This window comes from Pavona decussata, unplaced genomic scaffold (assembly GCF_977016875.1).
Source record: "Pavona decussata unplaced genomic scaffold, jaPavDecu1.1 SCAFFOLD_184, whole genome shotgun sequence".
NCBI lineage: Eukaryota > Metazoa > Cnidaria > Anthozoa > Scleractinia > Agariciidae > Pavona > Pavona decussata.
The window spans coordinates 531,273-548,804 of NW_028145593.1; the positions used below are offsets into that span (position 1 = coordinate 531,273).

General features: G+C 38.3%; 2 protein-coding genes across 2 annotated transcripts in view; both read right to left on the reverse strand.

The window, feature by feature from the left end:
• The window catches only part of LOC146462800 (uncharacterized), a 274,708-nt gene that overhangs the window by 44,553 nt on the left and 212,623 nt on the right, over positions 1–17,532 (reverse strand). Inside the window, exons 28-29 of the mRNA XM_085085070.1 lie at positions 8,728–8,799; positions 8,574–8,645 (exon numbers count right to left, since the gene is read on the reverse strand). Of these exons, the coding sequence (XP_084941196.1) occupies positions 8,574–8,645; positions 8,728–8,799 (144 nt within the window). The remainder of the gene's footprint in view (positions 1–8,573; positions 8,646–8,727; positions 8,800–17,532) is intronic.
• LOC146462801 (uncharacterized) lies at positions 232–2,663 on the reverse strand. Its single transcript, XM_085085149.1, has one exon. It carries the CDS (start codon positions 2,589–2,591, stop codon positions 378–380), a length of 2,214 nt encoding a protein of 737 aa, XP_084941275.1. The 5' UTR covers positions 2,592–2,663; the 3' UTR covers positions 232–377.

The window sequence follows — 17,532 nt, forward strand, 5'->3', positions numbered from 1 at the left end:
TAGCTTTTCGGCTTCGTGAACATACCACCAAACTTGAACAACCTATGTTCAGACACTTTTTATATTTTGATAGATTTAAAGAATTATTATTATTATTATTATTATTATTATTATGATCTTTCTTTATTATAATATTCCAAGCAAAATTGATATTTACAAGTTAAAAGTAGAAAAAAGAGCTATTAAAACCTATTTACAATTCAATATTTAAAATTCATTTCGATTAAAAAAGCGACTATTTCCAAGCACAACAGAGCTATTTTCAAGCACAATTTTTTAACAATAGTAAGACTAAAATTTTGATGAAATAAAAAAAGTTGTTAAAAAGATCCTAAAATACTAATTTACAACGTCACGCCATCATTCACTTTCTAAAATTAGCGGAGACACGCTTGGCTAGCGTTTAAGCGGCAGTCATCAATGAAATCCCCAAATGGAATTTTGTGGAAAGGTGTCCTGGAGCCTCTTAAGCATGTGTGTACCGACCTTAAAATCTCAAAAGAAAGCAATGTTCTAATCCAAGTGATAGTAATGTGATAAGGTTCCTCATTCTTTTCTGAGAGCTTCTCGGCTAGGCGTTTGAGAAAGCAATTGCAGTCGGCTCCCATCCCACCGTTGGTTCCAAAAACTAGGGGAGTGAAAGATCCCATTTCAACGTCCAGCACCCTCTGTTGGTACTTCCGCTTTTTCTCCTCTTCCTGCTCTTTAAAGATTGTCGATGTTGCTTTTCCCTGGTTACACTTGGAGTTAACATGCGTTACTCTGACATCGAAAAATGCTGTAACTCCTCGAGACCAAAAGCCCCCTGCCTTCATGTCCAGTCTTGCCTCCGGACTTGTCACCGCGCTTCTGAGGTTGAATTGCTCATTGTCGAGAGGTTGTAGTTGTGGTTCGACTTCAACGTTGGTGCAAACCTTACCAAGAATAGAGGTAAGTAGGTTGCGGACGCCATTGTGTCTCTGCGCCACGAACCCTCCCTTTTTGCATGACAGGGCATGGCAGACGGTATACTTCTCCCCACAAACACACTTGCTTGGTAAATCAGACAGGGGAAAATTATACCTTAAACGCAGAGAGTCTCTGAATTCTTGTTTATTCAGCACTAAGCCTTGATCGACAAGAGGTACTGCGGTAAGCCACGAGCTCGCACCCTTGTCTCTCGATTGGTTAACTGACCGCAGCAGATCCGAGGGTAGAGAGGAATCAATACTTTCCATTCTCGATTTCACCGACGCAATTTTTGAAGCTTGATGTTGTCTTTTTAACTCCTCCGTGGACCTCTCGCCTGCCACCATGAAAGTGCTCTGTTTGGTGATGGAATCTACGTGCGATGCTGTTATTGTCGTAGAAGCAGCAAACTGCTGTGGAGCTTCAAACCGTAAGTCAGGTACGCCAAGCCCTCCTTGAGCGGGTGTCAAAGTAAAAAGCTGACGCAGATTGCTAGGGAGGGGCTCCGTTTGACCGAATAGTGTTGGGAGGAGTAAGTCGTCAATCGCCTCTTGAATAGGGTCAACGTAATCTTCAAACGACTCTATTGTGCGCATGAAATAGGTAAACTTGGATTTGTAACCCTTCGTGAAAACAGTGTAGGCTGCATGAGGCTGGCTCCTTGCTATCTCAGATAGGGCTTCGAGTTCTCCTTTCCATCCAAGGACCTTTTCCCGACAATATTGATCTTTGAACTCTTGAGATCCGATGACGGCCCCTAAGTGGCGCTGACCTTCAGTTGTAATATTAACCTCATCTCCAAACACCTTCTTTGCCTCAACTGCAAGTACGTCCGACTTGACAATCAGCCAGCTCTTTGGTCCATTCACTAGATAACCATACTTCTTTCCTTCCTGACTCAGGTGATTGTACCAATTATACAAGGGCACGATTTGTCCACCCCCCGCAGAGTCGTCCGCTAGCCATACTTGTTTAACACCTGGTGTGCTTATCCTTAAGCTCTGGATCATGATAGATGTATTGACCGAGTACCAGGGCATGGCTAAGGGATCCCCCTGCGTTGTACCCTCCTGTGATAGTATCTCACCTCCGCCGCAAATAAAGAGCTTCGACGGGCTTCTGTAGGTGTTAATGATGTAAAGTGACATTTCCTTGCAGGTTATCTGGATGTTATGTAAGGCGACGGATCTGTTCATTTGGTTAAAGGCATTGCTTGCATCTATCATTAAAATACCATCTGTTCCTTCTTCTGCAAACACTTGACTCATAGCATGTATCGCGGCCTCTGAGCCTGCACTATGGCCTGCGCAAACCTGAAGGGGACCCGCTGCGTCTTTGATCTCTTCCTTCAAAAATCCAGCGATAGTTTTTCCAACTATTCGCCTCAGGACCTCGCCAACGCCAATAGGTCGTATTCCAGGGTTTTTATCCAAGGGGATGAGTCTGCAAGAGGTGTAGCCTTCTAGCAAAGACGGGTGGTAAGCGATCTTTAACAGATTTCTTGTGAAAAAGGCAATCTCCTCTCTCAAAACCTTGCCTTCAGCCTTGAAATTCTTGGAGCAAAGGATTCTTCGATATAGCTCGGCATCCATCCCCGACGGCCCGGCTGAGCCCTTTGTTTTGGATGCAGCATCAAAGATCATTTTCTCGTCGATCAGGTCAAAAACGCCAGGAGGAATGTAATCAATGGGCCCATATAATAAACTCTCATCTGCGATATCTGCCGCTTCCGGATGTTTCTCCTTCAGCCCTTCTAGGACTTCTGGTGTAAGGTTGAGTAGGCCCGTTGCGCTCTCGCTATCCAAAAGCTTAATAGCTGCAGATAACTTTCCTTGGAACACCAATTTCGCAAAAACTTTGGATATGTCCTCAACTGTCCTAGCCTTCTTCGAGTTCACAAACTTCCCTTGGATGAATCTTACTTCCTTTAGCAAGAGATCTAAATCTCCTTGCCTCCACAGGTTTAATCTTCGTTCTATCGCTGCACTGTGCTCCTTGCTTTTAGAAGTAAGTATTATAAGTATTATAAGTATTATAAGTATTATTATTATTATTATTATTATTATTATTATTTTTGGCTTGCCTGATTTCACCAATTTTTGTATTGATATCTGTTTTAAGTACCATATTTACCAGTCAGTTTACAATAACTGTGAATAATAGATCTTTAAATGACAATTGGTCACAGCTTGGTTTTCTAGAAGCTTTGTACATAAAGAACTTGAAGCCTACAATTAATGAAGGCCTTCAAGCCTCCGTAGAATTAGACTTGTTCTAATAACTTTATTCATTGGTACCATATGCTAATTATCTTAGGTATAAATACGGCTAGTGGAACATCCTTGTGACACGACATGATTATGACTCTGGAATACAGTTGAAATATTTATCTTCTTCATTAAAATTTTGCATAAACCAAAACTTGGTTCTGCAATGATTTCTATTTTCGGAGTCGCCTTTTTCCTAGATTCCGTCAGGCTCCAGTATTTTTTTTTTTTTGCTCGAGTAGCTGAAGTAACAAATATAGTTTTCTGACAAGTTCGAAAATATGTACCTGTTATATATAGCCGGGCATCACCCTATTTTTACCCCCGTCGACCCCGTTTTAAAATTTAATGCCGATCGGACTGGGAAAATAAAGATGATATAAAATAATAATAATAATAATAATAATAATAATAATAATAATAATAATAATAATAATAATAATAATAATAATAATAATAGGAAACAGTAATTGTAGTCTGAAAGCAGGAAAAGATGGATGGATGTTGTGGTCAGCAGCCAAACGATGTAATAAAAACGAACAAAAATTTGTCAGTTGTCAGTAAAACCGAAGGTGACAACACTCTGAAAAGGTAAACCATTGTCATATGTTGAAGGAACTCCTCCGCTAAATGCTGATCTCTTTGAACTTATCAGAGAAAACCAAACTATGAGTTCCTTTTCACTAAAAATTTATACTTACGTTTTCGCATTTTTCATGGTTTTTAAAGACAGTTCGGCGCGTATACATTACATTTTTTAGTTATCTTTCGAAGGAAAACTTAACGATCCCACGAAAGAATTGATAGGAAAAGGTTGCTGAATCCGAAACGAAGTAGCGAGTGGTGATAGTTTTAGTATTTACGGCTGGTAAATACGTTTTCAATTCCAAATTCAAATTAAATGCTAAATTGGGTGAACTCAGCTTCTGGGAAACGTGATAATAAAGATAATGAAATTCACCTACACCTGGGTCGACTGGCCGAAAGACGGTAAACGGAGAATAAGAAAAAGGAAGGCTTATAACCACCGAATGTTAAAGCCTTATGGCGCAAAATGGGAGATCTACCTTGGCTCAAATTTAAGCTTCCGTTTTGCAACTGACACAGTAATGCAAAGGGCCAAAATTTATCTGGAATTTTGATTGTAGCATTGAAATGAAGTGAGATACAGTAAGGTCAAGAATTGTCAGCAAACAACAGTATTTTCACTTTTAATGATTATTTTTTTCCATAATTTGTTCGTCATAACCTCTGACTGAATCAGCTAGTGGGACTCGTAGGATGTATAAGTCACAAAACATTACCATTCGTGGTCACGTAAGCAGGTTTGAAGATCTGCCATAATGGATTTATTTCCTGTGTTCGATTCGTGGAGCAAATTTTGGTGCACCGGAGAAAGTAGTCAGATTGGCTTGGATTCTTGCCGCGTCCGATACGATTGGGCCGCCATTTACTGTCTATGCGGTTTTGAAAATTAGGTCGGTTAGTCGGTCGGAGTAAAAAAAAAATGGAAAAGGAAACAAAAAACAAACATAACAAAACAAACAACCAAAAAAAAAAAAAAAACGAGAGGCGTTGCAGGGGGTGGGGCGGGGGTGAGGAGAGGGAAGAAATGGGTAATAAGAAACCGGGAGACACAGTAACTAAACTTGAAAATCTTAAAATGGTTACTCTATAACAACTGAAGAAGCCATTATTTTTACTTGCTATTGCCAATAGATGATCAATTTTAAAATAGCTCCTCCCTATATAAGCAAGCTTTTCCAGGAACACTCTGGTACCAATCCTCACTAATCTAAGAGGGGATATTCCCTCAGCCAAGCCGACAACCAAATTTGACTTGAAATTCAAATATCAAGCTGCTTCCTTTTGGAATCAGCTACCCGAGAAAAGTAGAATAAATTATCCGAGACCTTTTCAATTGGCAATCGTTATTTGAACACGAACCCGCACTATAAACGGAACCTTGACCTGGCCAAGCCGCCAGTCATTTCATAACAGACACTGAGCTGTGAATATCACAGAGTCCGTGGGGCAAGGTACTATATTTTATTTTTTTTCTAAAGCATCTCAGCGGGCCGGAATCCCAAATCCACGAATCTGATTGGTTTATCGCGCGCTCGTAACCGGTCCAGATTTTACGATACGGACCACGGTCCGGATACTGTTCCTCAGTTGGAGAGACAAGAACCTTGGGAAACATTCCTCTTAACGAGCTCAACATTCTGCTGTGCAATTAAACTCTCTTCACTTGCTGTTCGTTTAATGTCATTTCGATCAACGGTATAAGGCTCCGTATGTTGTTGACAGAAGCTGAAATTCATGTTGTGTGTCCTACTATCACAGCGGAAAATTAAAAATACGCGGAGCTCAGAATCCTACGGGCTCATAAAAGATTGTAAGCATTTCATGAGATTAATTACTGCACCGTGGCGTAAGCCAACTGAAGTGAATAGTGGTAGCCGTAAAGCAGTACTCCGGCATCAAACTACACTCTACAACTAAAGATTCGTGGACGCCATGCGGGAATAAAGTGTGACCTGAAAGGTATAAAACATTGTCCGCATTGTGTTTGGTTGGCTCAGAACTCGAAATAATTATAAATCGTATTAAACAAGAAAGATTAAGGTCTAATAAGGGGCATTACGGGCATTTATTCCGCATTCTCCGCCGCTTAGCCGTTCTCCTCAGCAAAACTGAGCTCCTCGAATAGCTATATAATTTTTAAAGAAAGTTTTAATTTTCAAAATTGGTTGGGGCCTTTGGAGTGGCTGGCGTTTAACTATTGAAGGCCAAATTAAGAAAAAAAAGGTGAAAAGGAATAACATTATGTCCGTTACTTCGGGAATCGAACGCTGCACTTTCCGCTTGTGAGTCCACGCATCAAACCACTACGCCGCTACGCCTAACTATCTGTCACCCGTGGCGCTAAGATTTTAACGGTCAAATGACTTCGGACTGTTAAAGAAGAATAAGCGAGTGAGCAGGGAACACCCTCAGACGTTTCTCCATCGTATTTTCTCCTTCCATTTTGCGCGAAATCCCTTGGACGACAATCTCGGCCTTGAGCGGCTTTCGACGTAGTGCTTTTCTCACCAAAATAAAAACATGCGAAGACCATATACTTCGGTCAAGTGTTCTTTAGGCTATTTCTTTTAATTTCGAACTCCAGTTCTTCGTAAATGAAACTAATGTTGCGTTCGATTGACTGTATTCCGGAATAGGAATAAGCGGAATAGCTGTTAAATTTTTTCTTTTAAGTGATTTGAGAAGACATTTCGGTAATTATTCGCTTACACATGATATAATTTAAGAGCCATCTCGTACTCTAGTAACTCCTAAAACCTCTTAGGAGGGATTTCTTGTCATTGTTGCTTGCATTCCTATATCGGAACAGGGTCAGTCGAACGCACCCTAAAGTTTCAAATGACACAACCCAGCTCCCATCCCGTTCTAGAAAATTCGTTGAAGCTTGCAAATACAGCCGTACAGGCTTAACATGAATTAATCTACAGCCGAATACAAATCGAGACAAATGTAAAGCCTTTTTTCCATTATTCTTTGCTGTTGTCGTGGGCTCAGAATGTGTAACAACACTTAGTAAGGCCACGAGAACTTTAAAATGCAAAAATTAGTTGATTTTATCCATTTTGGCGGACGAATGTTGTTTGTAATCTTAAAAAAAAAATGCCCGTTTTCCCTTTTAAATATAAATATCTCGTTTTTTTATGAAACGTCACGGCTGAGGAACCGATTTCCGTTTCAAAGTTAAAAATGTTGGTTATTGATAAAGCCTCACGGCTGAGAACCCAAGATTTTACCTATCTACAATCACTTATCCACCTCCCATAGTTTCATTGCACGTGATCCTACAGTCTTTTAATTTAATCTGAATCCAGCTTAAAACTCAGCGAATACTGCTATTTTTATAGTATGCTAGAGTAGAATGCACTAGTATTAACTAGAGTGCCAAAACATCCAGTGTCTGATCGCTGGTTATTTCTTGCCAAGCACATTTGCCAAAGAGATCACACACACTTGCTAACGATACGTAATAACTGCAAGTAGGAAGAATATTTTGTTGGTAGCAATAATAAGAAAACACTAAAAGGTGTTGAGGCAGTAAGGGCCCGGTTACATGGCGAGGTTTTAGTAATGATAAAACATTACATTAGTCAGTAAAACAACAATGGACCAAGGTTGAGTGGCTCTTGGGAGTATCACGGCATCTTTTTTGCTCTGATAACACTGGATGTCTTCCCTGATAAGTGCATCACTTTCCACCTTTTTTTTTTTTTTTAACATCTCTTTATTAAAATCTACCCGAGAATCGACTTTTTATTACAATTTAATAAACTTCATACAGCTCCTCTGGTGGGATTTTACATATTATGTCGGCATAGTTTTAATTAAGTATAATAGTGAGGCAAACGAATCTGGTATAACCCCATAATAGTAGTTAGAAATTTGCCAGGTCTGGGGGTGGATAATTGTCTCCTCACTTAGCAGTGAAATTTTAAAATGGTGACTCCAGTTCTTCTTGCTGATGCAGTCCTCTCCTGCTGTATCAGAGCAAATTTTATATATATATATTTTTTCATTACTAGAAAACTCGTTCCATGCTTACCAATATAGAAAATCATGCGAACATAATGAACTATAATAGTGACGGCTTTTCAGCATAAAAGTGACATTTTATTTGCACCAAACATATGCATAATAGTAAAAAAATACGAACATAATAATAATTTAAGCATTACTTAAGCATTTCATTTCATCTCATTTCATTTATCGCAAAAGTTGATCAGATTCCATGAGCAGAAATGAACGAGAAATTTTGAATCGCTTGTTATTGTCGTTTTACTGCATTACTGTATTGTTTCTGTATGGAATCCTCACTGAGTTGAATAAAGTTACAGTACCAGAGAGCGAGGCTTGGATTGGAACAGGTAAGGGTCGGCAGTAACCAATTTTGAGCTCCGTGAAACACTATGTTCACAGGTTTTACGTCCATTAATTTACGATAAAGGATCTATCTCAGACAACTGGTCCATCAGCGCATGTTTTCATGTTTCCCTTTTGTTCACCCCTTAATAAATTTGTCACGTATTTTCCAAGTTATGATGGAGTAGTATCAGGGATTCATAACGCTCCACATGTTGTGGGCGCAATGGCGCATTCAGTGTCGTACCGTATTTTTTGTTTGAACAGTTAATGTATGAGCTAAAAATTGAGCAACATTTCAAAACTATTAATACTTATTTCAGTTTGACTTTGCCAATTTCGTCTTCCGTCTCTGCTAAACTATCTGATCTTTGATAAGATCACATTTCTGTAACAAAAAAAAATCCCACTTACAGCTCGTACAAATCTATCTGGTGATCAAAAATTCCTGAAGTCAAATTCTCCAATTGATTGTTATCCAAGTGCCTGGAAACAAAGGAACACATGGTAGCGAAAACTATCAGTATATTGAATATAACTTTGAATGCTTTGGAAGGGTCTCACTCACAGCCGATACAGCCTTCTGGTGTTGTTGAACACTCCATTTGGCAAGGTTTCTAACTCGTTGTTGCCCAAGAACCTGCAAACAAATAATAACGTGACCGTCGAAAAAACCAGAAACATGGAACTTTTAGGGACATTCCGGAACATCTCCGGAACATGAAAAAAAAAACATTAATAAATAAATTAAGATAGAAAATAATAAATAGGCATATCAATCAATAAATAAATAAATAGATAAAAATAAATGAAAAAATAGGAGTGTCTATATTTATATATTTAAATAAAATGAAGTAACATTGTATCCGAAAGAAATACATATAAGAAGAAGGACGGAGTAGGATAAATTGGGTGTTGTAACTGACCACACTGAATGAAGGCGCAAGTACTTTTCCGGCCGTTTGCGTCACGTCTTTATCGTCGCATAGTTTGTTTTGTTAGCACTTATCCACTGAATAGTGATTTATCCGGTGGATAGGGTTATCCACCCCTTGAACAACTGGGCTGTGAAGTTTACAAAGCTGTTCTCTCGCTTGTAACTATTTTTTATATGAACAAAGTTTCCTGTTTGGCCTGCTTTGTTCTTAAGATAAAATCCATTCAAAAAAAAGCACGGAAGGCGAGAGAAGTGTTCGTGGCTTTCGTTCGAGCCACGGGTCCAAGCTCCCGAACTTTTGGTCCCGAGCGAGCAACAAAGGAGTACAAGTATGGAACGTGAGGTCCTAGGCAAAGACACGGGGACCGCAGGGAGGGTTTTGGTGAAAAGACTGCACGAACAACTTTAAGTTCCACTCCAAACATTTGGAAATTGATTTTTTGGTCAGCCGAGCTGGAACTGATCCATTTCTGGCGCAGCGGACACGACGATATACACGTGATACAAACGGAGGGAAAGTACTTGCGCCTTCATTCAGTGTGGTCAGTTAAAACACCCCATTTATCCTACCGTCCTTTTTCTTATGTGATTTTCTTTCGGATACAATGTAACTTCATTTTATATAAATACAGTCGAACCTCTATTAAGCGACCACTCTCGGGGAATTGCTTAGTGGCTGCTTAATAGAGGTTGGCCGCTCAATAGAGGTTCGTCGGAAATAAACACGAGGCATGGTAGAATCTTCACTTTACTAAGTATGACTACAAATCGTATAAAGTGTGAAGTTTAAAGACACAAAATAGCCCACAACGTTAACGAAAACAAGATTTCATAAAGTATACAATTATCAAACAACTGTCATTTGTTTAAACACTCTTTGAGGCCTAATTGAACTTGCTTGTTACAGGAAACTGTGGTCGACGTTAAATTTTACGTTTCCCTCAACGTGCTTTATTTTTCATAAAATTGAATAACAATTGAGCTAACAATTGAGCCAAAGAAAGGGTGTTGAAACAAGTAAAATTCGGAAACATGAGATAGCCTCAATTTTTTTTTCTTATAAAAAGGTTATTTGAAAAATAACAACTATTTATATGGTCAAAAGCGCGCGTGCATGGACAATATTATCATCACTGCTAGTTAGTGCCACGTTGTGACTACAGTGTTTTGAAAAAAAAATGTTGTAACAATGTGTTTGTTAGTTATTTTCATTTTATCGCTCTCATCTAGGAAAGAAAGCCAAACTGATTTTTGCTGTCCGGTTAACAGAGGTTTAAAACAATGATAATCACTCGTCGGGACGCCATGAAAGTGGCCGCGGCTTCTTAATGGAGGTGGTCGTAATAGAGGTTTCAAATGCAGTGTGTAACAAAGAATATTGTTGGGACTCTTGCAACTGGCCGCTGAAAAGAGGTTGGCCGCTTAATAGAGGTTCGACTGTATATAATTATACACACACTTATTTATTTACTTTTTTTTAACATTTTATCCTTTATTTTTATTTTTATATTTATTATTTTTTGGTATTTAATGTTTTATTATTATTTATTTTTTTTTGTGTGTTCCGGAATGTTCAGGAATGTTCCATGTTCCTGGTTTTATCGACGGCCTAATAACGTACTGGTAGCGTTAACTGTTAAAATTGATTTGTTACACTCAGTGAGCCATGGATCGAACTCCGTGCTACTGTTTTGGTAAGCCAGTGAGTGATAGATACATTTGCATGTGCGCAAATCCCCACTTTGGATTTTGTAATCGGATCAAGATCGTTTGATGATAAAGGTTTGCAGGTGATACTAAAGAAATGTAACAAAAGTGCATCCCACTTGCAACTCGCACTCGGGCAACCGAGAAACATTTCTTAGTTTCCGTCAGGTCTACGTGACTACTCCGTTATTTACTTATTATTATTATTATTATTATTATTATTATTATTATTATTATTGCTGTTATTATTATTATTATTATTATTATTATTATTATTATTATTATTATTATTATTATTATCATTAGTAGTATTATTATTATTAGTATTATTATTATTATTATTATTATCATCATCATCTTCATAGAAACGCATCTGATACTGAACGTTCATCAACAGTAAGCTTCATAGCCTCATTCGAAAAAGAAAATGAGTTTTATTCCACCAGAGCATGCACAGCTTTCAACATAGGGATCTCATTCCAGTTCAGGGCTTGAATGAGAAAAATATAAATATGAGGTCTTGAAGAATGGTGACAATTGAAAAAAATATCAAGTGGTCATTCATATAAAATACACGAACTTTCCAGAGCAAGATAAGGATACGACCAACCTCAGCAGATGGTCTTAAGAAAAAAGAAAAGCGTTCCGGTTAAAAATAAAACATAAAAGGATTATATTAAAAAGCAACTGGTGGATGGAGAGAATATGCGTTATAAAGTGTGCTTTTTTTGCAGTTTTCTGCAATCAATTAGGATATTTTACAACGCAGATGTTTTACATACATAAGCTGCTCTTTGGGGAATTAAAAAAAATCCTCCCGTGAAATGATTTGCTCGGGTCAGTTTCGATAATACTCAAATTCATTATTATATGCCCTACTCCCTTCAAGTAGCCTAACGACTCATGATCAGCAAATATACCTTCCAAAGGAAAAACAAACATCACCCACCCTTTTTACCCTCTATACCAGTCCCTAAAAATATTCGAGAGGAACGAAACTGTCCTCTATTTGAATCAACATCAGTTAACTTAGAATCGAAAAATTTTATTTAAATCTTTGGAAGGTTTGAGGGCTTTAGAAAAGGAAACAGGAAAAACGAACAGCTTTTTTAAACGCATGACACACATTTTGTATTTAATCTGTTTTCTTAAATAATAATAAAAAATATCAAACAAAGCAAACAAAGACAAAAGCGTAAAAAGATGGAGGCATTATTCATGATGTGAAAAGGACAAGTCAGCCAGACATCGGCGCACTCGAGGAATAATTGCACCCGCCATCTTGAACTTGTAACAACATATGTGTGGAGCTTTACCCTTATAAGGGCTGTAATAATTAAAGAAGAATCGAGGACACAGCGACAATTCGGCTTTCTCAAGAAATTCCACTTGTTCTCTGATTTTAGGATATAGTAAAAATGATGAAAGCATGGGATAAAATTGAAGAATGAATTTCACACTTCAGCGAACATTGGTAGCTTCCCGACAAGTGGATTTCAGCATGGAAAACTCATTAGAGAACCTTCCATTATATTAGAATGAGTTCGCCTACTCCCAAAGGCATAAAGAGCAAAGGCGCGGTTCTCTATAAACAGTCTACCAGTGATCGCGTAAGCTTGCAAAGCTAAGCCGGTGAGAGTAATTGTATGTTTAATTCGATCCATACTTCATAGCATTCCGCTTCATCGCATTTGAGGTACTGGAGCTTTTTTTTTATTCACCAAGACATACATTCATAGAAAGTTACAGTGAATAATAGACTAAGATCTTACATAAGTTTACAGTGAATAATAATAATAAAAGAAGAAGTAAGAAGTGGCGAGGAGACCTCAAGAAACTCCCAGGCTTATACTGAAGCTTATACTGGAGCCTAACCTCCTTTCACTGATTACTTCACCGTAGGCATTTTTTCGGCCCCTTCTCGGAGAAGGTGGTGGGGGACTTTAACTCTTAATCGGCCTTAACGGGTTTAGATTTTCAGAGTTTTCCTCTAGTATTTGGGTATAAATTTTTACTATTTTACCGTCAATGTCCTAGATGTGTTAAAGAAATGGCAATTGGTGTTAACTTTTCAAAACAATTTGTATGTATCAATTAGCACTGTCATCAGGGCAAGGCGGAATAACCTGGGAACGCTTCAGAGAGAATAACTGTATGTAATCCCCTACCAAACAGTGTCGTAAATTGGGATCTCTCCCCACGAAGGTAACAAAAAAAAAATCAAAGATTTGCCTACTGGATAGTATAACTCTGTGTGAAAGAAAACCAAACTTAGTTCAGTTTTAAATCAAACTTACTTCAAAAGTTTTCTGAATGTAGAAGTAATTTTCTTTGGTTGCAGGTGGCTTTGATCAGGGATAAGTGAAATGCGCTTGGTAGAAAGGAAAAATGTTGAAATTCCCTCCCTTATTCCTTGGAAATGCCGCTAAAAGTTGACTATGGATGGTTCTCTCTTTGAGAAAACAACTGAGTATATTAGTGGTCAGAGAACATTTTGTGTATGAGAAAATCAAGGTGTTTAGTTTTAATTTCAACATAAAAAATCACCATAAAAGAGCTTTATAAACTCTGAGCTTTCATTCAACGGCCCTTCTTTGACAGTAGGGGCTGTGGTGAAGGTTCTGTCACGTTAATAGTGTGGAAGGAGACTAGATTAGAAGCCTGGGCAACATTGACGTTAGAATCTAGAATTTTTCCACGGTGGTTCGTTAAGGCAGAAATATCAACCACGAATGACTAATAAACCAGGCCAGAAACATGTCTGCTTCTTAAAACTTGAACTAATTGAATCTATTTCTGTCTTAAGATGGTACATATTCGAACAAAAACAAAAAAACATTACCTTGCTTGTTAAGAAGGCGTGTTGGGTTTTTTAGTGACTGGAAGAGTTTCTGTGCTTTGTTTTAAGGGTTGTTTTGAGCTGTGCACCCGTTAAAGATATCTCCCAATGAGAACAAGAACAAGAAAAAGAGAGTAGCCTGAAGAAGAGTGCTCAGAAGAAGATCACAAAACCCTTTCATTTGTAACAATAAAATTCATTTACTAACATTCCGTTTATATGCGTTATTGACCAATTGTTCGGTCAAGATGGCTGGATATTGGCCTCGTTCTTTTTTTGCGTTTTTATGGACCGAGACGAAGTCGAGGTCCATAAAAACGCAAAAAAAGAACGAGGCCAATATCCAGCCATCTTGACCGAACAAGCTTGGTCAATAAAGGATTTATTATATGGCTTTACCCTCAAGTTAAAACTACAACAACAAAACCAAACAGGACATAAAACTGCTCTGCTAGGAAAGAAATTCTTAATAGCCGGCCGGTGCAAGATTTATTTTCAGTGCATTTTGGGATTAGCATGTAATCGTGGAAAACAAGGAATCCTAAATTATCTTAGGGCTCTAACTTTATTATGGCTTAAAGGGAGTATACAATTATTGACAACGAAAAATTTAGATTTTCGCAAGAGCGGGAAGATTTGAATAGAATCCGGCAAACTCGCCATTTTCAGCCGATCGCGCGGTGGCGTAAATAATAAACATTTTTACACAGTTTTCGCCTTCCAATCATTAATTCTTGAATGAAACAATAGATTTTAAGATTATATGCAAAGATAAGCCGAAAAAAGAGCGGGTAAATCAGAAAACTGCTCGAAACTTTGATAAGATTTTGTTGTTTACAACAAGCAAGACGCGGCTAAATTAAAAACGTGAGCTTCTTCGGCGAACTTGAGAAAAATACTTTTCTGAACTGCTCTAAACACTAAACGCAACTTCCACTACGCTATGATTTAAATACAGTCATTGCAAACCTAGAGAACTTATCAATTTGGCACTCGACTTGAGACAATAAGTTCTACAAAATCAACTTTATCTAAAATACTACACGCAGACCAACTCACCGATTCCACTCACATTCATTGTAGCTGAAAGAAAATTTTCACTACACCAGGACGATTCCATTCTCTTCCTTTCCTTTAGGTAAATGTTGAGAGTTTACCGAACTTTTTAATGAGCGTTTTCCCCCAAAACAACGAGAAAATCAAAGAAAAGATTGCATTGCTGTTGGGATTAAACTTTCGATGCCAAGCGGACGGGCAACGGGTAATCCCGAGTGGGCAAGATAGCTCCATCTTGCCCGCTCGGGTAGCCAATCACAGCGCAGGATTTGACTCATCTTGCCCGCTCACGGAGCCAGCCATATAATAACATGAAATATTGTATTCAGTCAGAAGTACATACGACATATTTTGTACTGCTCGGCAGACGAGTCACCTATACCTTAGGTATGGAGCATCTGAAGCAGAAGTCATAGGTTCATGCTATGATAGATTCGTTTCCGACTGTCTTTCTGGGAATATATACAGGTGCGTAACACTGACTGAAAACATACATCTTACAATATGCTGGTTAGCAAAACTCCCTCAAAATTTAAAACAGTTAAATTACAAGCTGGTTTTACGATCACATTTCGACTCGCCGTTCAAGAGAGCAAGAGTAAGCAGTGGTACTTTCACTAGACATCAGATAATCAAGAAATTCTTGGTAGTTACATATAGACACCAGGGGCATATATTATAAGATCCTTTTTGGGATTTGAAATTACCACTCAGGGATTTTGGGGGATCGAAATTTCTAGCGAACTTTTTTCGGATGGAAAGATTATGTAAGAAACATTTTTGTGGAGAAGAATAGATTTTATTGGGTTACATTCTGGGCCTCTAAACTACTTTTTCGCTCTTTATTTCGTTGAAAAGATGCAGTTTTCGACTCTAGAAATCATTTTTCGTTTTTCTTTTTACGTACTTACGATAGGATCATCTTTTCGTACTGGTAGTGCAAATCGACAACATAATTTGGTAAGGGCAGGTGGCAAGAATATTGGTGAAAAGTGGTAGGATTAATATTCTGTACTTGTGCGATTCGTACAAATCGGCAACCTTTCAATAGCACCTTAAAAACTAATATTGGTTCTTAATAAGATGTGTTGCCTTAAAAAAATTGTTAGTTAACGTGCGGCACGCGTTATTTGTTATGCCGATCGCATGACACCATCAGTTGCTTTGTTTAACAAGCTAGGTTGGATCCCGTTTTATGAGCAACATAAGATTGATAAATGCACAATAATGTATAAGCGAATTAATGGGACTTTGCCGAATTATCTAAATGAACACTTAATTTTAAATAATAAGCGGCACTCCCGCAACACTAGATATTCAAGCACTAATGCTCGGTTTGTCCTAAATATAAAAGAGAAACAGAAGGAGGACGCTCTTTCGCTTTTTCGGCAACAAGACTGTGAAAACAGTACACCAATTGAAATTAGGAAACTAAATTCTGTAGCATGTTTTAAAAAGAACATGTTTGCCAAGATTTTTAAGGAACAACAATTTTTGCATCATTTCATAATTTAATAATTTATTTTTTATCTTATAATCGAATCCTGTCATATTTTATATTTTAACTGTATATATATATATTTTAGCTCACAGTATTTTAGATTGTAAATAGTTGTGAGGGCCACAAGTTTATTAGCCTTTGGCTATTAAGTGCCACCCTCTTTAAATAAAGGCTTTACTTACTTACTTACTAACATAATTGCCTGTAGCAGGCTAATCCGGTATGGGCGTTCAGAACACGGATGCTCATAACATTATTGACAGCGAAGGTGAAAATAAAGTAAAAAGAAAACAAAATTAACTTGATAACGATCAAACTATCCACGCGCGCGGCATACAAAATCGAGTCCCCAAAATCTGACACATTTCAAGGATAGCGAGTTAATTAACTTGGTAACGAACGAACTACTAATACATGCGTTCAACTAATAATGAACAAATCATCGTATTACAAATACTTGAATGAAACACGGTAACAGAGTCAGCATATACGGAAGAGGGAGACAAAGTATTCTAAACTAGGACAGAAGACTTATGCGCGTTAATTAACGTTAGACGAAAAACGCTAAAAGTGGAATGGACGCTGCGTACTAGCTCGCGTGAAACATTGTCAAGTCAGAGTTCCTTCTACGTGTTTCCAGGTCTTGCCACGCCAAGTTTGATATCATGGTATAAACACTACTGATTCGACGATAGTCGTTACAAACAAAGCGTGTCGCGCGACGCTGTACGGATTACACACAGTTGATATCTTTCTTTGTGTATGGAGACCAAGCGACGAAGCCGTATTCACACAATGGACGGACCAGGGTCAAATAGGCCCGTTCCTTGACAACATGACTAATGGACACTGTTATGTATTAGCATATTCAGAATTCAGCAGCATATACACGTGTACGTGCATATTGTTATGTATTAGCATATTCGGTATTGCATTAATAAACTATTCAGATTTGGACCGGCTGCGGGCAGCCACAAATGGCGTAGTGTAGTTCCTTAAGATATTACATTTTGGCGACGAGGATGGCTTCGCACATTGGCAGCGTTGGAGAGTTTTCGAAAGACAAAGAGACGTTCATTGCCTATGTGGAGCGACTGGAAATGTTTTTCACTGCGAACAACATTGTAGAGACTCCTAGTTCGGAGAATGCGACTGCGAATCGACGCATCGTGCAACAGCGAAAGGCAATTTTTCTTACTGAAGTCGGCCCGGAGGTTTATTCTGTGTTAAGCAACCTCTTATCGCCCGCAAAACCAAAGGACTCGACCTTTGGCATGCGAAATCAAAACCTGGGTGAATCGATTAATGATTACATCGTGGCGCTGAATAAGTT